Genomic DNA, 25,228 nt, shown 5'->3' on the forward strand with positions numbered 1-25,228 from the left:
CAGTATAGCCCAGTGTCACCCTGCATCACCAGTATAGCCCAGTGTCACCCTGCACCACCAGTATAGCCCAGTGTCACCCTGCATCGCCAGTATAGCCCTGTGTTAACCTGCATCACCAGGAGAGCCCAGTGTCACCCTGCATCACCAGTATAGCCCAGTGTCACCCTGCATCACCAGTATAGCCCAGTGTCACCCTGCATCACCAGTATAACCCAGTGACACCCTGCATCACCAGTATAGCCCAGTATCACCCTGCGTCACTAGTATAGCCCAGTGTAACCCTGCATCACCAGTATAGCCCAGTGTCACCCTGCATCACCAGTATAGGCCAGTGACACCCTGCATCATCAGTATTGCCCAATGTCACCCTGCGTCACCAGTATTGCCCAGTGTCACCCTGCATGACCAGTATAGCCTAGTGTCACCCTGCATCACCAGGTGAGCTCAGTGTTACCCTGCATCACCAGTATAGCTCAGTGTCACCCTGCAGCACCAGTATAGCTCAGTGTCACCCTGCATCACCAGTATAGCCCAGTGACACCCTGCATCACCAGTATAGCCCAGTGTCACCCTGCATCACCAGTATAGTCCAGTGTCACCCTGCGTCACCAGTATAGCCTCGTGGCACCCTGCCTCACCAGTATAGCATCGTGTCACCCTGCGTCACCAGTATAGCCCAGTGTCACCCTGCATCACCAGGAGAGTCCAGTGTCACCCTGCATCACCAGTATAGCCCACTGTCACCCTGCATCACCAGTATAGCCCAGTGTCACCCTGCATCACCAGGAGAGCCCAGTGTCACCATGCATCACCAGTATAGCCCAGTGTCACCCTGCATCACCAGTTTAGGCCAGTGTCACCCTGCATCACCAGGAGAGTCCAGTGTCACCCTGCATCACCAGTATTGCCTCGTGTCACTCTGCGTCACTTGTATAGCCCAGTGTCACTCTGCATCACCAGTATTGCCCAGTGTCACCCTGCTTCAGCAGTATAGCCCAGTGTCACCCTGCGTCACCAGTATAGCCTCGTGTCACCCTGTGTCACCAGTATAGCCCAGTATCACCCTGCGTCACCAGTATACCCCAGTGTCACCCTGCATCACCAGTATAGCCCAGTTTCACCCTGCATCACCAGTATAGGCCAGTGACACCCTGCATCACCTGTATTGATCAGTGTCACCCTGTGTCACCAGTATAGCCCAGTGTCACCCTGCATCACCAGTATAGGCCAGTGACACCCTGCATCACCTGTATTGATCAGTGTCACCCTGTGTCACCAGTATAGCCCAGTGTCACCCTGCATAACCAGTATAGCCCGTGTCACCCTGCATCACCAGGTGAGCTCAGTGTTACCCTGCATCACCAGTATAGCTCAGTGTCACCCTGCAGCACCAGTATAGCCCAGTGACACCCTGCATCACCAGTATAGCCCAGTGTCACCCTGCATCACCAGTATAGTCCAGTGTCACCCTGCGTCACCAGTATAGCCTCGTGGCACCCTGCCTCACCAGTATAGCCTCGTGTCACTCTGCGTCACCAGTATAGCCCAGTGTCACCCTGCATCACCAGGAGAGTCCAGTGTCACCCTGCATCACCAGTATAGCCCAGTGTCACCCTGCATCACCAGTATAGCCCAGTGTCACCCTGCGTCACCAGTATAGCCCAGTGTCACCCTGCATCACCAGTATAGCCCAGTGTCACCCTGCATCACCAGTATAGCCCAGTGTTAACCTGCATCACCAGGAGAGCCCAGTGTCACCCTGCATCACCAGGTGAGCTCAGTGTTACCCTGCATCACCAGTATAGCTCAGTGTCACCCTGCAGCACCAGTATAGCTCAGTGTCACCCTGCATCACCAGTATAGCCCAGTGACACCCTGCATCACCAGTATAGCCCAGTGTCACCCTGCATCACCAGTATAGTCCAGTGTCACCCTGCGTCACCACTATAGCCCAGTGTCACCCTGCATCACCAGGAGAGTCCAGTGTCACCCTGCATCACCAGGAGAGTCCAGTGTCACCCTGCATCACCAGTATAGCCCACTGTCACCCTGCATCACCAGTATAGCCCAGTGTCACCCTGCATCACCAGGAGAGCCCAGTGTCACCATGCATCACCAGTATAGCCCAGTGTCACCCTGCATCACCAGTTTAGGCCAGTGTCACCCTGCATCACCAGGAGAGTCCAGTGTCACCCTGCATCACCAGTATTGCCTCGTGTCACTCTGCGTCACTTGTATAGCCCAGTGTCACTCTGCATCACCGGTATAGCCCAGTGTCACCCTGCGTCACCAGTATAGCCCAGTGTCACCCTGCGTCACCAGTATAACCCAGTGACACCCTGCATCACCAGTATAGCCCAGTATCACCCTGCGTCACCAGTATAGCCCAGTGTCACCCTGCATCACCAGTATAGCCCAGTGTCACCCTGCGTCACCAGTATAACCCAGTGACACCCTGCATCACCAGTATAGCCCAGTATCACCCTGCGTCACTAGTATAGCCCAGTGTCACCCTGCATCACCAGTATAGCCCAGTGTCACCCTGCATCACCAGTATAGGCCAGTGACACCCTGCATCATCAGTATTGCCCAATGTCACCCTGCGTCACCAGTATTGCCCAGTGTCACCCTGCATGACCAGTATTGCCTCGTGTCACTCTGCGTCACTTGTATAGCCCAGTGTCACTCTGCATCACCAGTATTGCCCAGTGTCACCCTGCTTCAGCAGTATAGTCCAGTGTCACCCTGCGTCACCAGTATAGCCTCGTGTCACCCTGTGTCACCAGTATAGCCCAGTATCACCCTGCGTCACCAGTATACCCCAGTGTCACCCTGCATCACCAGTATAGCCCAGTTTCACCCTGCATCACCAGTATAGGCCAGTGACACCCTGCATCACCTGTATTGATCAGTGTCACCCTGTGTCACCAGTATAGCCCAGTGTCACCCTGCATCACCAGTATAGGCCAGTGACACCCTGCATCACCTGTATTGATCAGTGTCACCCTGTGTCACCAGTATAGCCCAGTGTCACCCTGCATCACCAGTATAGCCCGTGTCACCCTGCATCACCAGGTGAGCTCAGTGTTACCCTGCATCACCAGTATAGCTCAGTGTCACCCTGCAGCACCAGTATAGCCCAGTGACACCCTGCATCACCAGTATAGCCCAGTGTCACCCTGCATCACCAGTATAGTCCAGTGTCACCCTGCGTCACCAGTATAGCCTCGTGGCACCCTGCCTCACCAGTATAGCCTCGTGTCACTCTGCGTCACCAGTATAGCCCAGTGTCACCCTGCATCACCAGGAGAGTCCAGTGTCACCCTGCATCACCAGTATAGCCCAGTGTCACCCTGCATCACCAGTATAGCCCAGTGTCACCCTGCGTCACCAGTATAGCCCAGTGTCACCCTGCATCACCAGTATAGCCCAGTGTCACCCTGCATCACCAGTATAGCCCAGTGTCACCCTGCATCGCCAGTATAGCCCAGTGTTAACCTGCATCACCAGGAGAGCCCAGTGTCACCCTGCATCACCAGGTGAGCTCAGTGTTACCCTGCATCACCAGTATAGCTCAGTGTCACCCTGCAGCACCAGTATAGCTCAGTGTCACCCTGCATCACCAGTATAGCCCAGTGACACCCTGCATCACCAGTATAGCCCAGTGTCACCCTGCATCACCAGTATAGTCCAGTGTCACCCTGCGTCACCACTATAGCCCAGTGTCACCCTGCATCACCAGGAGAGTCCAGTGTCACCCTGCATCACCAGGAGAGTCCAGTGTCACCCTGCATCACCAGTATAGCCCACTGTCACCCTGCATCACCAGTATAGCCCAGTGTCACCCTGCATCACCAGGAGAGCCCAGTGTCACCATGCATCACCAGTATAGCCCAGTGTCACCCTGCATCACCAGTTTAGGCCAGTGTCACCCTGCATCACCAGGAGAGTCCAGTGTCACCCTGCATCACCAGTATTGCCTCGTGTCACTCTGCGTCACTTGTATAGCCCAGTGTCACTCTGCATCACCGGTATAGCCCAGTGTCACCCTGCGTCACCAGTATAGCCAAGTGTCACCCTGCGTCACCAGTATAACCCAGTGACACCCTGCATCACCAGTATAGCCCAGTATCACCCTGCGTCACCAGTATAGCCCAGTGTCACCCTGCATCACCAGTATAGCCCAGTGTCACCCTGCGTCACCAGTATAACCCAGTGACACCCTGCATCACCAGTATAGCCCAGTATCACCCTGCGTCACTAGTATAGCCCAGTGTCACCCTGCATCACCAGTATAGCCCAGTGTCACCCTGCATCACCAGTATAGGCCAGTGACACCCTGCATCATCAGTATTGCCCAATGTCACCCTGCGTCACCAGTATTGCCCAGTGTCACCCTGCATGACCAGTATAGCCTAGTGTCACCCTGCATCACCAGGTGAGCTCAGTGTTACCCTGCATTACCAGTATAGCTCAGTGTCACCCTGCAGCACCAGTATAGCTCAGTGTCACCCTGCATCACCAGTATAGCCCAGTGACACCCTGCATCACCAGTATAGCCCAGTGTCACCCTGCATCACCAGTATAGTCCAGTGTCACCCTGCGTCACCAGTATAGCCTCGTGGCACCCTGCCTCACCAGTATAGCCTCGTGTCACCCTGCGTCACCAGTATAGCCCAGTGTCACCCTGCATCACCAGGAGAGTCCAGTGTCACCCTGCATCACCAATACAGCCCACTGTCACCCTGCATCACCAGTATAGCCCAGTGTCACCCTGCATCACCAGGAGAGCCCAGTGTCACCATGCATCACCAGTATAGCCCAGTGTCACCCTGCATCACCAGTTTAGGCCAGTGTCACCCTGCATCACCAGGAGAGTCCAGTGTCACCCTGCATCACCAGTATTGCCTCGTGTCACTCTGCGTCACTTGTATAGCCCAGTGTCACTCTGCATCACCAGTATTGCCCAGTGTCACCCTGCGTCACCAGTATAGCCCAGTGTCACCCTGCGTCACCAGTATAGCCCAGTGTCACCCTGCGTCACCAGTATAGCCCAGTGTCACCCTGCGTCACCAGTATAGCCCAGTGTCACCCTGCGTCACCAGTATAGCCCAGTGTCACCCTGCTTCACCAGTATAGCCCAGTGTTTCCCTGCTTCACCAGTATAACCCAGTGTCACCCTGCGTCACCCGTATAGCCCAGTGTCACCCTGTGTCACCAGTATAGCCCAGTGTCACCCTGCATCACCAGTATAGCCCAGTGTCACCCTGCTTCAGCAGTATAGCCCAGTGTCACCCTGCGTCACCAGTATAGCCTCGTGTCACCCTGTGTCACCAGTATAGCCCAGTATCACCCTGCGTCACCAGTATACCCCAGTGTCACCCTGCATCACCAGTATAGCCCAGTGTCACCCTGCATCACCAGTATAGGCCAGTGACACCCTGCATCACCTGTATTGATCAGTGTCACCCTGTGTCACCAGTATAGCCCAGTGTCACCCTGCATCACCAGTATAGCCCGTGTCACCCTGCATCACCAGGTGAGCTCAGTGTTACCCTGCATCACCAGTATAGCTCAGTGTCACCCTGCAGCACCAGTATAGCCCAGTGACACCCTGCATCACCAGTATAGCCCAGTGTCACCCTGCATCACCAGTATAGTCCAGTGTCACCCTGCATCACCAGTATAGCCTCGTGGCACCCTGCCTCACCAGTATAGCCTCGTGTCACTCTGCGTCACCAGTATAGCCCAGTGTCACCCTGCATCACCAGGAGAGTCCAGTGTCACCCTGCATCACCAGTATAGCCCAGTGTCACCCTGCATCACCAGTATAGCCCAGTGTCACCCTGCGTCACCAGTATAGCCCAGTGTCACCCTGCATCACCAGTATAGCCCAGTGTCACCCTGCATCACCAGTATAGCCCAGTGTCACCCTGCATCGCCAGTATAGCCCAGTGTTAACCTGCATCACCAGGAGAGCCCAGTGTCACCCTGCATCACCAGGTGAGCTCAGTGTTACCCTGCATCACCAGTATAGCTCAGTGTCACCCTGCAGCACCAGTATAGCTCAGTGTCACCCTGCATCACCAGTATAGCCCAGTGACACCCTGCATCACCAGTATAGCCCAGTGTCACCCTGCATCACCAGTATAGTCCAGTGTCACCCTGCGTCACCACTATAGCCCAGTGTCACCCTGCATCACCAGGAGAGTCCAGTGTCACCCTGCATCACCAGTATAGCCCACTGTCACCCTGCATCACCAGTATAGCCCAGTGTCACCCTGCATCACCAGGAGAGCCCAGTGTCACCATGCATCACCAGTATAGCCCAGTGTCACCCTGCATCACCAGTTTAGGCCAGTGTCACCCTGCATCACCAGGAGAGTCCAGTGTCACCCTGCATCACCAGTATTGCCTCGTGTCACTCTGCGTCACTTGTATAGCCCAGTGTCACGCTGCATCACCAGTATAGCCCAGTGTCACCCTGCGTCACCAGTATAGCCCAGTGTCACCCTGCGTCACCAGTATAGCCCAGTGTCACCCTGCGTCACCAGTATAGCCCAGTGTCACCCTGCGTCACCAGTATAGCCCAGTGTCACCCTGCGTCACCAGTATAGCCCAGTGTCACCCTGCGTCACCAGTATAGCCCAGTGTCACCCTGCGTCACCAGTATAGCCCAGTGTCACCCTGCTTCACCAGTATAGCCCAGTGTTACCCTGCTTCACCAGTATAACCCAGTGTCACCCTGCGTCACCCGTATAGCCCAGTGTCACCCTGTGTCACCAGTATAGCCCAGTGTCACCCTGCATCACCAGTATAGCCCAGTGTCACCCTGCTTCAGCAGTATAGCCCAGTGTCACCCTGCGTCACCAGTATAGCCTCGTGTCACCCTGTGTCACCAGTATAGCCCAGTATCACCCTGCGTCACCAGTATACCCCAGTGTCACCCTGCATCACCAGTATAGCCCAGTGTCACCCTGCATCACCAGTATAGGCCAGTGACACCCTGCATCACCTGTATTGATCAGTGTCACCCTGTGTCACCAGTATAGCCCGCAGTGTCACCCTGCATCACCAGTATAGCCCGTGTCACCCTGCATCACCAGGTGAGCTCAGTTTTACCCTTCATCACCAGTATAGCTCAGTGTCACCCTGCAGCACCAGTATAGCCCAGTGACACCCTGCATCACCAGTATAGCCCAGTGTCACCCTGCATCACCAGTATAGTCCAGTGTCACCCTGCGTCACCAGTATAGCCTCGTGGCACCCTGCCTCACCAGTATAGCCTCATGTCATTCTGCGTCACTAGTATAGCCCAGTGCCACCCTGCATCACCAGGAGAGTCCAGTGTCACCCTGCATCACCAGTATAGCCCAGTGTCACCCTGCATCACCAGTATAGCCCAGTGTCACCCTGCATCACCAGGAGAGCCCAGTGTCACCCTGCATCACCAGTATAGCCCAGTGTTACCCTGCTTCACCAGTATAGCCTCGTGTCACCCTGCGTCACCAGTATAGCCCAGTGTCACCCTGCTTCACCAGTATAGCCCAGTGTCACCCTGCATCACCAGTATAGCCCAGTGTCACCCTGCGTCACCAGTATAGCCCAGTGTCACCCTGCGTCACCAGTATAGCCCAGTGTCACCCTGCATCACCAGGAGAGCCCATTGTCACCCTGCATCACCAGTATAGCCCAGTGTCACCCTGCATCACCAGGAGAGCCCAGTGTCACCCTGCATCGCCAGGAGAGCCCAGTGTCACCCTGCATCACCAGTATAGCCCAGTGTCACCCTGCGTCACCAGTATAGCCTCGTGTCACTCTGAGTCACCAGTATAGCCCAGTGTCACCCTGCCTCACCAGTATAGCCCAGTGTCAACCTGCGTCACCAGTATAGCCCAGTGTCACCCTGCGTCACCAGTATAGCCCAGTGTCACCCTGCATCACCAGTATAGCCCAGTATCACCCTGCGTCACCAGCATAGCCCAGTCTCACCCTGCGTCACCAGTATAGCCCAGTGTCACCCTGCGTCACCAGTATAGCCCAGTGCCACCCTGCATCACCAGTATAGCCCGGTTTCACCCTGCGTCACCAGTATAGCCCAGTATCACCCTGCGTCACCAGTATAGCCCAGTATCACCCTGCATCACCAGTATAGCCCAGTGTCACCCTGCGTCACCAGTATAGCCCAGTGTCACCCTGCATCACCAGTATAGCCCAGTGTCACCCTGCGTCACCAGTATAGCCCAGTGTCACCCTGCATCACCAGTATAGCCCCGTGTCACCCTGCATCACCAGTATAGCCCAGTATCACCCTGCATCACCAGTATAGCCCAGTGTCACCCTGCGTCACCAGTATAGCCCAGTGTTACCCTGCATCACCAGTATAGCCCAGTGTCACCCTGCGTCACCAGTATAGCCCAGTGTCACCCTGCATCACCAGTAAAGCCCAGTGTCACCCTGCGTCACCAGTATAGCCTCGTGTCACCCTGTGTCACCAGTTTTGCCCAGTGTCACCCTGCGTCACCAGTATAGCCCAGTGTCACCCTGCGTCACCAGTATAGCCCAGTGTCACCCTGCATCACCAGGAGAGCCCAGTGTCACCCTGCATCACCAGTATAGCCCAGTGTCACCCTGCATCACCAGTATAGCCCAGTGTCAACCTGCTTCACCAGTATAGCCCAGTGTCACCCTGCATCACCACCCTGCGTCACCAGTATCGCCCAGTGTCACCCTGCATCACCAGTATAGCCCAGTGTCACCCTGCGTCACCAGTATAGCCCAGTGTCACCCTGCATCACCAGTATAGCCCAGTGTCACCCTGCGTCACCAGTATAGCCCAGTGTCACCCTGCATCACCAGTATAGCCCAGTATCACCCTGCGTCACCAGCATAGCCCAGTCTCACCCTGCGTCACCAGTATAGCCCAGTGTCACCCTGCGTCACCAGTATAGCCCAGTGCCACCCTGCATCACCAGTATTGCCCAGCGTTCCCCTGCGTCACCAGGAGAGCCCAGTGTCGCCCTGCGTCACCAGTATAGCCCAGTGTCACCCTGCATCACCAGTATAGCCCAGTGTCACCCTGCATCACCACTATAGCCCAGTATCACCCTGCATCACCAGTATAGCCCAGTGTCACCCTGCGTCACCAGTATAACCCAGTGTCACCCTGCATCACCAGTATAGCCCAGTGTCACCCTGCATCACCACTATAGCCCAGTATCACCCTGCATCACCAGTATAGCCCAGTGTCACCCTGCGTCACCAGTATAGCCCAGTGTCACCCTGCATCATCAGTATAGCCCAGTGTCACACTGCGTCACCAGTATAGCCCAGTGTCACCCTGCGTCACCAGTATAGCCTCGTGGCACCCTGCGTCACAGTATAGCCTCGTGTCACCCTGCATCACCAGTATAGCCCAGTGTCACCCTGCATCACCAGGAGAGCCCAGTGTCACCCTGCATCACCAGTATAGCCCAGTGTCACCCTGCATCACCAGTATAGCCCAGTGTCAACCTGCTTCACCAGTATAGCCCAGTGTAACCCTTCATAACTAGTATTGCCCAGTGACATCCTGCATCACCAGTGTAGCCCGGTTTCACCCTGCATTACCAGTATAGCCCGGTTTCACCCTGCGTCACCAGTGTTGTCTGGTGTCACCCTGCGTTCATAGTGTCGCCCGCTGTCACCCTGCGTCACCAATTTCGCCCCGTGTCACCCTGCACTGGACGTGGTGCACAGACACAATCAACAAAAAACTTTACACATTTGCCAATAACCTTAAGGAGACATATAATAGGTGATGTTTTGGGCAATGGCCCTTCTTCATAGCTTGGGATTAATTAGTGCTTCTCTGAACAGCGATGTGGTTGTGTGTCTCTGTTATAATTATTATTACAATGACCCTGAAAGTGCAGAGATATCGAATGTGCATACTGTGCAGCTGCACTATAAGGGATCCAGGTGCCAGGCTATGAAGAAGGGGAGGAATTTGAATAGGGGGTTGGGGGGCAATTTCTTTCCTTGCACCAGGTCCATGCCAACCACACTACCAATGCTACAGCCCTGCTAAGCGTGCTGTTGCATTGGGCTGGCTGCTGGTGTTGACTGTCGCACGGAACGAGCGTAAACGGTGTATTCAGACGAGTGACGCGTGCACCGTGCAGGCTGTGACGCTGAGGATGAGCTTTGTGCGCTGCTGCTGCCTGCAGGTAGAGAGCCGGGACGAGAAGGCGCGCTCGCTGGAAGACACTATCATGGAGCTGTGTACCGCGAGGTGGCGGCCAAGCAGGCCGACAGTGCGGCCCACGCCCGGGAGCAGCCTCGCCGGAGCACGAACTCCGGCGCTTGCGGCCCAGGTGCGTGCGCCACCCCACCCCTCTCCCCCCCCTCTCCCCACCAGCTCCGCACAGCAACACCGGGGGACGCGCGCATTGGTACGCGTGACAGGAGCTGGCGGCCCGGGAAGGCTCCCACGGGGAAATGTGAACGTTGGGTGGATGCAAGAGCGGTCGTGTAGCGGCACAGCGGTAGAGCGAGCGTCTCACGATTGAAAGGGTGCGAGTTCAAATCCTTGGTTGGAGGTTGGCTCACCCCATCATCCCTCTGGCGTTGTAGAGAAGTCAACAGTGGTTGTCTCATGAAGAGACTCACTCCCACCATTGGAATCTGAAATTTCCACCACTGGCTCAGGCCTGTAATTAGGAGTTGAACACCACCTCGTTTGAGCAGGTCACCACTTTTGAGTTGAAGGTGCTCTGCACCAACCCACACTGACCGGCGAGGTGTGGTGAAACGTGGGAGTGAAGTACGGCCAAACAACCCCCTGATTGACACGGCATTGAGAGGCCTTTATCGAGAAGTCGATTGACCAAAGGGTTTGATTTTGTATTTGTTATTGTCATGATTTAAAATTTGAGGTTCCAAATGGGAATCATATGGATCCTTCACATCCATTCACAACACCTGCACGATTACTTCATAAATGGGGTGTCCTGTCTACATGGAGGGATGAACATGATTCGCCTAGAAGACGGGGGGGCCCTCTGTTGGCACCTGCGAGCCTCCTGACCATAGGCATTCTTCCAGACGCCGAGTTGTTTGTGGAAAATTTGGAATGGTAGGTGTGGGTAGGTGGATAGGTTTGGGTGGTGGGCAGGGATGTGTCACGACAGATAGCTTCATGAGCGTTGATTTCTGAAGCCTGGCAACGCCCTCCCCGGCCCCCACTCCACCTCCTGTGACAACATCACCTCGTGGAGGCTGCCCCCTTATGCAAGCCGACCCACCCACTCCCCCTCCCTCCAAACCAATCTCATTATGATATTAGATTTGTCAAAAGTGCTTTGGCCAATCCTGGCTGAGGCATGACCTTATTCCAATGCTCATGTGTGAGCTCCAGCGAAATCTCTTTGCAGCCAAAGGCATGTGATTTATAAATAGATGTTATTACTGATAAGGTTAGGATATTTGCAGTGTTGGAGCCTGCTGCAGGGAAAATGCATTTTTATTATTCATATATTTGAAAACTGTGCGAAGAAATGAGAGCCGAGACCCAGGAGCACAGGGCCCGGTGGCAGCGTGCAATCACAGGCGAGTCCCGCGGACGGCTGCAGAAGCCCCTCGCAATAAATTTTTGGGAGTGATTTTGATCGGCCGTGACTGTGTGGCATCAGGAGGCGGTCCTGGCCCTGCTCCTTCCTGCTCCTTGTTGTGTGGGAAATGGTGCTCCTGGGAGATTTTGTGCAGAAAGCAATTAGTTTGAGACAAAAATAAATAACTTCCCAAAACCGTCGACCTGTAAGGTGACCTTCCATCCATTTTATTTCTTTTAAGCATTTTGCACAACGTCGCATTTCACAGCTCTGGAACGCTGACATTATCGCCGACTTTTAACGCATGAAGTGCAACTTTGCTGTTCGGCAGAGTGAAATGTTTACATCGTCTTTTCCATTCGCTAACCTCGACGGCGTTTATTGTAAATTTATCACAATACAGAAAATATTGTCGTTTTGCTGATGACGGTCATGACGACGCTGACGCTTTTGTCGCCCCCGCAGCTGCAGAGCTTGTGAGAGCAAGCGTGTCAGCTTCACCAGAGACCGATAGCGCCAGGCTCTGCTCAGCCGAGTCACATCGCAGTGAGTAACGTCTTTAGCGCTACCCCTGCCCTCGCCGTGCCACCTCCACCACCCCGCTCCTCCTATGTCATTGTGCCACCCTGAGCGTGCCTCCCATTCCATATCTGCACCTTGCCGGGACGCATTGCTCGCAGCCCGTACTGTGCCACCAGGAGTGGTTCCCTCCCATTCTGCGTCTTCTTATCATCACCGCATACCTGGCCTTTCTCTTGCTCCCCGCCTGAGCGAGCGCGTGTGGCATGTGTATTTCCTTTATGTGGTCCATGAAGAGCAGCTGTTAGAGATTCAGTTAGCCATTTGATTATTGCACCTGATAAATTGCTGATGCCACCCACCCCCATTGCCTTTGAATAAAAATTTAGCGCGGTGCAAAATTATAAAATAATGAGTGGCATCTTGGTTGGGTGGTGGTGTCGTGTAGATAGATTATGTGGTGCATGGTTTGGAGTTTGTATCCACGCACAGGAGTCTGTGTTTTGAGTGCATTGTGTCCATGCAATGACTCTCGCCTGTGTACACGAATGTGCTTACGCAAATGTGCGTACAAGATTGCATATGCGGGAAGCCCTTATTGACCACTATTCGCTCCGTGATTATGCATTCTTTTGTGTGTACTTGAGTAGCAAGCACTGGTGTGTGGGGAACGGGGGCAGGGTTGCCTGAAGTAATTTGGTTTGCAAGCTGATTAATACTGTACCGGTAAAAATAGCGAGAAGATGGCAAGAATTAAATAAAAAATATATAAATCCAGGCAGCGGCAGTAGCTGCCGTAGAGGCTGCGGATTCCGGCTGACGATACATCATCGTGCTGCTGCGGCCTGATTTATTTTCCCGTGGAGTGATTTCTCCAGCGCTGACCAGTTTGAAAAACGCCGGAGCGCCGTGCGTAACCGCCCGCCCCGCGCTGCGCATCGTAATGCTTTTTTCCTCTGAATCGTATTAAAATGACTGATGGCCTCTTTGGCTTGATAAATTATTTATCATCCTCCAACAAGTTTCTTACCATTATGCCGCGGCCTCAGAAATGAATTAGCCGCACTCTGATTTTCTGCCGCGGCTGTGGCTTGTTATAGAGAAATGAATATTTTAACAAGGGACTTGCCGGGCGAGGGGGAGAGGGCGGAAAAATTCCCATCTTCTCCGTGCCGTCTCGGCGGTGCGCTTGCTCGATCGTGTTGGTGCTTGCTCATTCACTCTCCGTAAGCTGTATGAATATTTTAACGAGCGAACCTCGAGAAAAAAGACGCTCGTTTTTTTTTTCTCGTGCCGCTTCATCTCTTGAGAAATATGCATCGCTGTTTACGAGCCTGCCTTCCTTACCAATGTTTTCCCCGCTCTCCGTGTCTCTCGCGCACCCGCCCTTGCCGTCATCCCATTTCGCTCCGCTCTTCTTTCCATCAATCATTTGTTTTCTATTTCACCACAATAGGCCATTACACATGAATGCGTCGCTTTCAAAGTTATGTATAAATACGCGGCTCGGGCGGGAGGAGGGGTGGGAAGATGTGAGGCGCGTGTACTCGCGAGATAGCATTTACAAACATCTGCTTGATGCGCCGCACTTAAAAACGGTAAAATTGTGCAAACCGAAGCTGTAAGGAATGGCCATTTTGGAAATTGCATTAAAAGGACAGGTCGGCGTGAGCGGCGCGTAGGAGTGTTTTGAAGTGAGCAAAATTGACAGTACTGGGACACGGTCTCGGATGCCTTTGTGGTGGGCGGGAGTCGGGGGGTGGGAGTAGCGGAGTGGGGGGCGCGGTTGGCCTTGGGGAGGCGAGAGGTTGGTTGTGCGGGGTTGTTAACCCCCTCGCCCTCGCAATGATGTTATTTTCTTAATGGCCGCCGCCGCTAAAAGGCTTTTGGACAGTCGTAGAAAACAAATTGAAGGCCCCGTTTTTGCATGATAATGTCCCCGCGAGTCGCGACGAGCACTCACCTTGGCGTAATTTCATTTCGTCTCCGCATTTGGGGAATTGTAGGTGTAGGGGTTAAGGCAGGCAAGGGCAAACGCTCGCAGTGAGCACAGGGGACGCGGGGTGGTGGGCGCACCCACATTCCGAGTCGGAGGTTAGGCGGACCGCTTGATTTAAACTAATCATCTCGTGAGGGCCTCTCGTTCTGCCGGGCCGTGGGTCCTTGAAATTGACCTTTATGTGTGAACGGCCGCGTGGGCTGTCAAAAACCTGCCGTTCTGACAATGTGACGCCCCACGCGCTTGTGCCGTGAATGATTAGCGTGGCCACTTTTAGCCACTGTCTGCCGTCAGTTCCGCGAGCCGGCGCAAATGTTTTAAGTGGCTGTTTCCCGGCCCTGACCAGGCGCGACATCAAGCAAGCATGCACGAACGTGTTCACGGCGCACCAGTCCGTTGTGTGGCGCGGTCGTTTGTTGGTTTGTTTACCGGTTCCGGAGTGGGCTACTTTGCGTGCTCATTCCCTAATTACGCGTTCACCAGTGCTGCGTGTCTGCGTGGTGGTGCGAGTTTCGTGCGCATTCCACCGGAATGCAGTAAAACGTGCGCGTGTCTGCGTGTAGTCAGGAAACGGTATATTTCATATATATATTCGCACGCACACGCGGGTGTAGAAGGTCAGCCATGCTGCCCTGTGAAAGCGCGCACAGGATTAATTGCCCCTCCATCCGAAGCGAGCTGTAATTGGCTCTCGGGAGACCCACGGAAGGAGGCGCCCATTTGTCACTTCTCCTAATAACGTGTCGGTTGGGCCCGGCTCGCACCCTCACCAGCCAAGGGCTCTGCTCCAACTCCGCTGACTTAACCCAACCTCCCATTTGTCTGGGATATCCGCGTGCAGAAATTTACTTCTCGGTTGGTAAGCACTGGGAGAAAAAAAACTCCTCGGCCGTAATTTTTCCTTCATTATCCTCATCCTTGGTTAGAACTCTTTGTAATATTAACCCTAAAGCAGCGATGGGGCGGCTCTTGGGCGCTCCCTGCAAAACAATGAAAATGCCACTGAGTGAGCGTCGGCCTCATATTGGCATTATTTGTGGATATTTGGGAGCATTAACCGTGACTTACAGCAGAAATGATACACAAAGCCCATGGGCTGGGCTCGCTGACCCCGGCGGCACGGTGCTGCCACGCATGAAGTATGGCATTTGCCTGCAGTAGATAAAAAAGTACCTCTGGCCACACAAGTGTCCCAGGCCGTTAACAGAAGCATTCGTGGAGCACCGCGTCGCAGAGGGCTCACTTCTTTGGTTCTGTTCGGCCCAAAAATGTTGCCAACAATCGCGACGGAGACGTGACCGCTTACTGACGTCCGTGACGTCGCGCCAGCCTCGCCGGCGTCATGGCGGTCGTGCCCCCCCAACCTAAACACAGGTGTAGAGTGTGGAGTGTGGTGCTGCCCAATGCCCCCCCACCACCCCCACCTCCCGCCACCCACCCACCCCTCGACCCCACACATCCAGCGCCAGATAATATAGGAGTGTTATAAAAGCAGTAATTATGCTCCGGATTTGTTTCCCGCGGTTGACATTTAGATGCACGTGGATGCCAGCGGACGCCGCGCGGAGAGGGATTTCGATGTATTGTCCTCGGGAAGAGGTGAGCCACGCTGCTCGAGTCATTTGACCCTGCGTCCACCCATCCTCCGTCCCGTCCGGCGGTCCGTCGTGCGTCTGCGAGCCCAAGATTATTATTCAGCGTTATCTTGGGCGGCGCTCACGGTTCTACGAGGTGGATGGGGGGGCACCGCCCGCCACCATTTTCTCCCAGCGCCCCCCCCCCCCCCCCCCCCGCGCTCGAGATGGTGCTTTTCAGCGAGTGGTCGCGCAGCCTTTTGTCAATCCACCGCTGGATGAAGGCTTCCCCATGCCTCGTCGGACAGGGAGTTGTTTGACCATACCTAACCATGCTGGTCAGTGGGCAGGTCTGACTCAGATTTCACTGGCCACTGTGGTCTCAACACTTACAGCGTATTTTACTCTAACTCACTGCAGGCAGGACTTATCCGACAAATCAACTAAGCATCTTCATCCGTTCTATTTCATTTCATGCTTACCTTAATATGCCTAAGTCACTCATGGGGTCTACTTAGCCCATCATCTATCGCTCTGGGGTGAAAAAAATTGTTCCGATCTATGGGGAGTCAATATTGATTACCTATGGTCACCGTAATGGGAATGTGGAATTTCCACCACTAGCTCAAGGCCATCAGCAGAGAGGAGCCCCACCCCTACGCTCACACTCACTGCTCACGCGAGCAATGAGCTTGCTTGATGTGAAATAGCTATAGCTTCCCAATTCAGCCTGCAAAGGAGATAATAATAAATCTCACTGGCTCTCACCTGGTTGAAAAAGGACACTGCATTAAGCAGATACATAATAGGTCGTTTCAGAAGGCAGTGATTGTGCAGAATGAGATTCCTCTGTGGAGCGGGACATTGAGAGTGAGGATGGCTCCAGTACAGCGGACCCTTAATTTTTTTGACGTGCTTAAGGTCATTAATTTGATGGGGGTGTTTAATATCGAATGGAGTAGAGGTGTAGGGTCCTTCTTTTGTTTGTGGAGTGCAACCTTGCCTCTTTAAACGCAGTTGCAGGTCCCTCGAATTCTGCCCGCGCGTGCTGCTGCTGCTACTGCTACTGCTGCTACTGCTGGGAGCACCTCCTAAGATGCGGTTCGTTAAGTGGAGGCAGAGTGACGGCTCTCTCTCGTTTCACGAAGATTGGCTTAGCTTGCCCTATTTTGAAAGTCACAAAAATGCAATTCCTGTTTGTGCTTCACGTGCAAACGTGGTACGTGTGGCGCTTGTTTATTTTTGTACGGACGCCGCTCCGCAAATGAGAAAGGCAATGTGTATAACGGCGCACGCGTGCGCGCGCACCGCAGTTTTGATTAGCGCCACGGCGAGCGCCGCTGTTCGCCATGTATATTTCGGTGGGTTTTTTTACTGAAATGCCAGCGTTTTTTTCTTTTATCTTGCGTAACGACGAACAGCGTCAGGCAATCGTGGATCGGTGCCAAAATAAAAATAGAGATCTCTAAATCATGCCCCTTTGTCTTCCCATGTGTGCGCTGCCGGCTCTCGCTTGGGTAATTGGCGCATCTTCGCCGGGCCGCTTGCAGGATACGCGAGATGGAGAGAATAGATGAGGGCGATTAGGTGAAGAGGTGGCTGGCGCAAGGAAGAGAAAGAGGTTCACGTCTGCAGAAGGAACAGTAACAGAACGCTAGACCTTTCCTGCGTGTACAGTGTATGCGAACAGGGAAAAAATAGGCGACATTAAAAAAACCCAGCGACAGCAGCTGCCGTGAGTGAGCGCTGCATCTAAAGCGGCAGGCCGGATGAATATTAATCGGGCTGGAAGGAAGCCGCCCGCCATCCCTGCAGTGCGGCCGAAGGCGCCCAGGTTCACGGCTTCTTCCACCACCGCCGCTGCGGACCCCCCCCCCCCCACCCCCGCCTCCGCCTGCTCCTCTATCCCCGACAGCACCCCTGCTCCCCTATATTTCCCCCCAACCGCCCTCCTCCCCGAATCCACCACACTCAGATCTCCGCCGGCTACCATTCCCACGTCTCGCACACCGGATCCGCCTAATTGTAGCCCCATTCCAAAGCCGGGCCCCCCACTACCAACCTACCCAATGGCGCCCCCTTCCCCTTCAGCTCCCCACTCCATTCCATCCCCCATTTATTGGGCCTTGTTTGAAACATGTCTGAATTTTTTAGACCGGTTGAGGACGGAGCGAGTGAGCGGGTGAGTGTACTATGCGGGTGGCCTCTGTAAGCGACTGTGTTGCTTATATTAGCTATGCTCCATAAATTTGCTGTTCGTCTCATAAAACGTGTTGGTCTTTTAACGAGATATTATGCGGGTGGTGTGTATGTTTTAATGGCCCTTTATGAATCTGCAGAGGATTTGAAATGGAGCTCGAGACCTGCCAGGGAGATGATTTCCTTTTGAACGTAGATAACAGGCGTTAATACCCGCAAATGGCATTGACGCAGCATTGGCATGCGCCACCAAAGCATTCACAATTCCAATTTGTGTGTGTTTTTTTTGTTTAATATCATCAGCTTAAAATATTTCTAATAACAATAACAATAATTCAATGTTGCATGCGCTTGCTTGTTTGCACGCGCGTGCATGTGTGTGTAGATATATATATTCTAACTGAAAATAGTGTTCAGCGTGGAATGGCCGGGTGTAAATTACGGCGCACACGCTGACAGACTCAACAATAAATGCCCCATCTCTGCTGCGGCAGATTTAAGTAAGGCTATAGAGCTGCATGGCCAGCATTAACTCAGGCTTGCTGCAATGCGGGAGCGGCTGCGTCACGCACGGGTCGTTTGTCTGCCAGCCGAGCCGAAATTACCCCCAGACAGCCATTATATCTGCAGCCAGCCCAGGGATTCGCCGGGAAAGGTCACGGCGAGATTTCAGCGGCAGAAATTGCAGCCATCAAACTGATTGCCTGTCATAGCGGCCGCGTTAATTCAGCCGGGAGAAAAAAAAAGTCGGGCTCATCTCTCTCAAAAGCGTTTGCTCGCTCTGTCCCAGCGTTCATCTGTCCGTCTCTCACCATTTTTCCCCTCCTCTTTTTCTCTGGTGTACGCTCAGTGATTTATATATTTATATATAGCATTCTCACCCTTTGTATTCAATGTCTTGGGGGTAATTTTCTCTTAACTATACGTGCATTTAATCTCCGTAAATTCCATTGCCTTTCTGTAGGGGTTTTTCTTCTCTGTTGGAAATGAAAAAAAATAACAATGCCCACCACAATGCTACGTGTAAAAAAATCTAAGATTATTAAAAAAGCAGGGCTGTATGCTGTAGCCATCACCTTTCCCTTTGATATGTATTTTTTGTCTTTTGCAATGCGAGACGCCCCAGTTTGGTGTGCCGCCGGTATTAGTGAGGAGGAACGAGCAGGAGGCGGCATGACGGAGTGCGGCAAGCGGCTCTGTCCCGAGCCATGTGCGAGGCCGCGTGGCTCGATGTGGCTCGGTAGCTGTGACCGATGTGGAGCCGTGCCGCGTAATTTAATCAGAACGCGGAGGAGAAATGCGGCCGCCGCCGCCTCAACATCTCAGAGTTAGAAAATGGCGGCCGTGACGAGCAGCCTCCCCGCGCTTGGCTGATGGTGCTGAGGGAGCCCATCCTCCTTCAAATACGTGCGACGTTAAAAGCTTTTAAAAGAAAGAAGCTGACATAATCCTTGACCCACGTTCGACACAATTGGGAAAATGATGCCTTGCATCCTTCCACTCCAGCGTGTCCTGCCTGTTATTAATTTTTTTACACATTTTTTTTTACAGATTTGCGATGTAGGTGAGCTTACAGGACAGGGATGCGGCGGTGTTGTTTCCAGGAGCCGCAAGCAGAAACACTGGTTGTTATATTTACCTGTTCCGTGTATCGAGTGAAGGCGGACTGCTCGCCACGTACAGAAGGCAGTGGTTGTTACAAGCAAAGCCCTCCTTTTTCTGCGGGGGGAAATAGCCTCGCAGTGTTCACGATCCAGACTGTATTTTTACCACGCAGAGATGTGAAGTTTGGCCTTGGGAACCCTTGTTGAAGTGTTAAATTGCTAAAAAATAAAGCGGGTTGCATGTGTGCGATGAACCTGCAGTCGGAAGAGAGGCTTTTAGCGCGAGACGAATGGCTCGCTGTTATTGCCAGCAGACGCGATCGCTGCCGGAGAGTTCATCCTTCTTGCATTAATTCCCAGCCGGGCGGGCCCTGCCTATTGACCAGTGTCGAGGCCTTGCAGTCGATTAGCAGAATTGATGGGATTGATCGCCTCTCTCTGTGCATAACCCCTTCCAAACCGGGCGCTACCGTCTGGGCCCGAGCCAGAAACCTGGCTGCTCGGTGTGGCTTTTCAAATTCTGGCTGCGGCGTCAGTGTGGCACCCACACCACTGCAGCGCGGTCATAATGCCAAGCTGCCAGGAGGGGCCTGTAACGGTGTTTCAAGCAAAAGTATTTCATGTTTCTGCTGTGTAAAAAAAACGAAGACCAAGTTGAGAATTGTAATACGTTTAACAACGTGTAAAAAAGTTAACCCTGCCTCCATCTCTTAAAATTTAAGCAAAATACATTTTCCGGAGTAAATTAACCGCAAAAAAAAGTGCAATTCGGGGAAGCAGGGCCCGACTGGTAGAGCAGCGGTCCTGGCCTACATTTTAGTTTCCTCTTGAGTTTTGCGGGCGCGTGCCGGCGAGCAGGTGCGGCGGCGGCGTGCATGTGTGCGCGGGGCCCGGCGTGTCGATTTGAATGAGGCGGATCGTTCGGCCGGTATTGACTTTCTGGAGCCCGCAGCAGCAGCCGCAGCCTGTGCAGAGAGCGGTCTGCAGGGGCGGCCATATTTGCAGGAGCAGGGCGTCCGTGCTGCCCACATTCTCCGTGTGTCTCTCCAACCGCGGTGTTTTTCCCCGTGCTACATATTTTTTATTTGGCTTGTTGCTCTCGCTAATTTTTTTGTCATTAACGTTGAATCACTAATAAGGGACGGCCAGACGTGGGTTGTAAGAAATTGAGAGTCGCCGAAAAACAAGGCGGTGATTTTTTTCTCCTCCTCCGTTATGAGATGGATTGTGCGACACTATTGACGACTTTGCGCACATTTGCGGAATAAGCGCTCTTTGTCTTCGGCGCACTTAGCGGGGGGAAAAAAAATCGACGACGGCATATTCACGAACGCTCCTCCGGAATTCTCTCATGGATTCTTTCATCTTATTTTTCTCGTCCCGTTCACTTCAGACCGGCGCTCTCCCCTCCTTGGTGGGACAGGCCGGCTGGCTGAGCGGCAGCCAGAGCGGCGATTTGCTGCTCAAGGCGGAGGTGAGTACCCACAACCCTCACCTCCATTCTCGCCACCGCTTGTGTTGCCACATCGCTACATTTAAGCATTGCGCTTCAACTGTTCGTGCCAGCGTCGACATTGTACGCGTCCACGTGGAACGCGGTTATTAGCGCCGCACGTTCCAGTTGATTATAATTACCGCAAAATGGATGTGAATCTCCAACAAAGCTCTCATGATGGGCCTGCTAATGTGTAAATCTAATCAAACAGCTCGGTTTTATTATAACGTCTCGAAACGTTCGGTAAAATTTACGCTTAAATCAATAGTTGCGGCGTTAGTGAGTCCCTTATTAGGGGAATGAATCCGATCTGCACAGCTTAGCCCGAGTTAATGTCATCATACGTTTTTTTCTTCTACTGTAGAGATATGAACTTTCACTTCACCAACAAGCGCTGGAGAAATTGTTCTAAAGCATTCGACCTTTTGAAAACGTTCGTGTTAAGTCGTCGGTGGCGTTCATTTGCGTTCAAAAAACGAAATTGTCTGGGAAAAAAATCAATGCTAAGGAAATTAAGGGTTGCGTGCCGCGTCGTTCTTCTGCCCGGCCGCCGTGCGCAAACAGCTGCAGCGCCCCGAAGAACGCGTCCCAACGTCTGCAGCGAGAGCTGCCCGGCCTGCAGGAGAAGTGGGACATGCCGCAGACCGAGGTGGGCACCGGCGTGCACCCGCATGCACGCGTGCCGCCGTTCATCCCCGCGAGTGTTACACCCGCCGTCACGCCGAGCCTCGTGCCTCTCTGCGCGACCCGCGCACGGCACCATCACTCTTCGCGAGCGGACATCACGCTCGTCGTAGTGCGTGTGGCACACGTACCAGTGCTGGTGTCTGTCCGGCACATACAGGCGTGTGCAGACGCACGAGTTCGTGTGGTTTGCTCGTGATGCGGGCCGACGCGTACATGCTCGGAACTCACCACCCAGCGAAAGAATTTTGCTTGACCGCGGAGTGGACTGCGCGCGTGAGTGCGACTGTGCACAGCACGTCGGCATACCGTTAATTGTGTACGCTTCGTTATTTTGGAGACTTTTTCCTGCTGCTTTGTCGACCAAAGCTGAACAATTTTATGAGTGGCCATTACCGGCGTACGGTGCGAAAGTAAATGAGAAACTCTCTGGAGGAGGCCGCCTTTGCTGCCGCTCACCATTGCCAGCCACGCAAGCAGCTCGAGCAAAGCCAGAGCCGCGAGTGGCTTCTGCTGGGTTTATCGCCTGAAACTTCTTTGGGATGAAACAATGTATGGTTCGCCGAAAAAAAGCATGCTTGCGGGTGAAGTCTGTGTGTTGTTCAATGTTGGCGGATTGATTGATCGATTAAAATCAGTTCCAACGCACTCACAGTGCATGCTCTAAATTGTGCACGTTAAAACTGTTTGGGTTCCATTGGTACGCATTACGGGGTGAAGCAGTGGCACAGTGGTTAGCACACTCGATATGAACTTGTGGCAAGTGGTTTTTTAACCGTTTCTGGGCACCCCCTTCACTAACTCTCTAATCAGCATGGTGAAGTATGGTCAAACAGCCCCTACGACGGACACGGCGTGGGGACATCTTCATCCCGAAGAGGCTTAACATGGGGCTGTAAACCACATGAACTATAATTAATGTGACTGGTTCACATGACCCCTTGCGCCATTAGAGATCCTACACGCTTCCCAATGCAAAATAACATTGATTTTTTTTAATTCATAGAACCTCTGGAGCGGAAGGGCAGCAAATCATAACATTGCTACAGAACGACGTTCAAGAGCAGGGAGGAGGAGGTGGAGAAGCAGAGGGTAGGCGTGGAACCACTGGCCACCGAGCTGCTGGAGACTCGGGCCCTGCACCAGCAGTGCAGCCAGCAGGTGGGTCACAAGATTTTCCTAGCTTTCATTTTGCTTTTTACATTTCCCAAGTTTATCCTGATTGTGCTATCGGCGTCACGGCCACAAGGCAGAGAACAACCTTTCGCAACTCTCGCCGAGCGTTATTAGAGGACGGCCCACGGTAGCAAATGTCACAGAGCTACCACTGAGATCCCTTCAAGTGGCCTCTGGTCCACATAGTAGGGGCCAGCACTTTCTCACCCGCCCTGCCCCTGTTTGTCATGTGAGAGTCTAACCGATATTTTAAATGCTCAGAGCTTTTGAAATTGAAGTGCAGAGCAAAATATTTACGTGATGAGTTTTTTGCAGTCATTGGTGACCAACCTGAGACCATTGAAACTATTTACTATTTTTATTTTACCAGGTAAGGCCCACTGAGCTATATATATCTATTTTTCAGAAGCAACCTTGGCCACAAATGATAGCTCAACGAAGTGGCTTATCACGTGGTAATTTATAGCAGCCAAATACTCTAAACGCACGATTCTTAATGCGGAGGGAAAAACCGGAGGAACCAGAGAAATATCCACGCAACCGCAGGGAGAACATTCAAACTCCAAATATACAGGCGTCAGGGTCGGGATCGAATCCGTGACCTCCTGTAAACTAGGCGGGGTAGTCAACATCTCACCACCGTGGCTCGCATTTACTCACTACACTTGACAACCCAGTGTAATCACGGGCAGCTGCCTGGAGTCGATGTCAGCGCTCTAACCTTTGAGCCACCCGGCCACCTTTCCAGCTTATTCCCGTCTTTTATGTGTATTCCAGGGGTTCACTTACAGAAGCTCTGTTTCATTTTTCCTACTAATTTATTCATTGATTTGTTTCCTACACATTAAATTCAATTGGTGATCATTTTAGAGCAATCACTCACCCCTGTCACTGCAGAGGGCCTCTTGCAATGACAGAAAGGGACTGAGGTGTGTGTAATTCTAGATTTGAAGCTTTCGTGACTGCTAGGATCCATACTCTTTGGTTCTATTGGGTAAAGTCACGTAGGTGAAAATAAAATGACAAAAAATCACGACGTTTCGGCCACAACACAAGCGGCCTTCATCAGGTGAAGGGACGAGACTGTCTGGAGGACAGCGCTGGAGTGTTGTCCTCCAGACAGTCTCGTCCCTTCAGCTGATGAAGGTCGCTTGTGTTGTGGCCGAAACGTCGTGATTTTTTGTTATTTTATTTTCACCTACGTGACTTTACCCAATAGAACCAAAGAGTATGAGGTGTGTGTGTTTGTGTGTCAAGGTGTGGCCCACCAACGGGATTTCAAGCTTCAAGTTGATTTTGTTTAACCAGCTGAGAACTCAAGAGACGAGGGTAGAGTCTCATTTGCACAAAAAACATAATAAATATTACATTTTGAAATCGTCCACTAACAAATGTCAGTGCAGGCAAAATTACTTTAAAAATCTATCCCACAGTAAAATTAAGTTGTTGGAACATCCAAATAGATTTTGGGTGCTAATTGACCGATACGTAATCAGACAGGATAGAGTGATACTCCGGTTTATGTCGGGAATACGTTCCTGAAAGATACAACGAGGAATATCGAAATGATGTAAATCAACGCAATTTATAGGGTGGATGAGAGGCGATGGATATGAGAAAAGACGGACGATGCTGTTAGAGACGTGAGTGTGGGTTGAGGTGATGCGAATCATGTCGTGGTGTTAATAGAGTAATGACGTATTTGCGAAACGACATAAAAGGGGGAGACCTAAATCGGGGTGTTACTGTACACATAAAATACAACTTCACGTGAAATTATCGTACAGAATGGACGGCTCTGCGTCAATTTGTGATTTCGATGGAGAAGTAATATGAATTTCGTATTGGGCCCTCAGGAGAAGCTTCCCCCTCCCCTTGCTCTCTACCTTCACCACCCCTGAACTCCTCCACCCCGCTCCCCGACATGGCCTGTGTGTGGTGTGCATCTCGGTGGAGGAGGCCGAGAGTTGGCTCACCCAGCCGGAGATGGGGGAGACCTTGGCCATGCGAACCAACAGCCAGGAGCTTCAAACCAGGTGAAGTTTGGTGATGTGGCAGGGAGAGAGGCTATTGGAAGGGCTGGGGGATCATGACTGTGTATATATGTCGGACTTCTTTTGTTCCTTATGAAGGACAACAAACCAAACACAAAAATCTAGGGGTTTTATTTGTATTAGATTGCTTAAATATACATGCGTCCTTAAACCAGCCACCACCCGACAGCCAATTAGTAAGGTTGTCACATAAACAAAGCATGCCATTTAGTTCCTAGTTCAGTACACCGGTGTGTTGGAGAGTAAACACGCAACATTTATTATGGATAATATTATGGATAATATTGGTCGCCAAAAGCCAATGTGTTAAACATACACAAAAAGCAGTTCTAA

At 52.6% G+C, this 25,228-nt stretch overlaps 1 protein-coding gene across 24 annotated transcripts in view; it reads left to right on the plus strand.

The window, feature by feature from the left end:
* Positions 1 to 25,228, plus strand: part of LOC116945813 (uncharacterized) — a 173,552-nt gene that overhangs the window by 65,675 nt on the left and 82,649 nt on the right. For 10 of the 24 annotated variants that reach the window (XM_076069767.1, XM_032960364.2, XM_076069764.1 and 7 more), the window contains exons 1-4: positions 20,115 to 20,960; positions 21,546 to 21,630; positions 22,672 to 22,826; positions 24,698 to 24,877. Coding sequence is in view for 12 of the 24 variants with exons in the window: in XM_076069769.1 (XP_075925884.1) it covers positions 24,828 to 24,877 (50 nt within the window). In the remaining 12 variants the exon portion in view is untranslated. Of the gene's footprint in view, positions 1 to 10,208; positions 10,356 to 12,056; positions 12,138 to 15,644; positions 15,709 to 20,112; positions 20,961 to 21,545; positions 21,631 to 22,671; positions 22,827 to 24,697; positions 24,878 to 25,228 lie in introns of those variants that run through there. The other 14 variants (XM_076069786.1, XM_076069783.1, XM_076069785.1 and 11 more) reach the window with 8 other exon arrangements.

This window comes from Petromyzon marinus, chromosome 25 (assembly GCF_048934315.1).
Source record: "Petromyzon marinus isolate PM22_M1 ecotype Great Lakes invasive population chromosome 25, UKy_Petmar_22M1.pri1.0, whole genome shotgun sequence".
In the NCBI taxonomy this organism is placed as follows: Eukaryota; Metazoa; Chordata; class Hyperoartia; order Petromyzontiformes; family Petromyzontidae; genus Petromyzon; species Petromyzon marinus.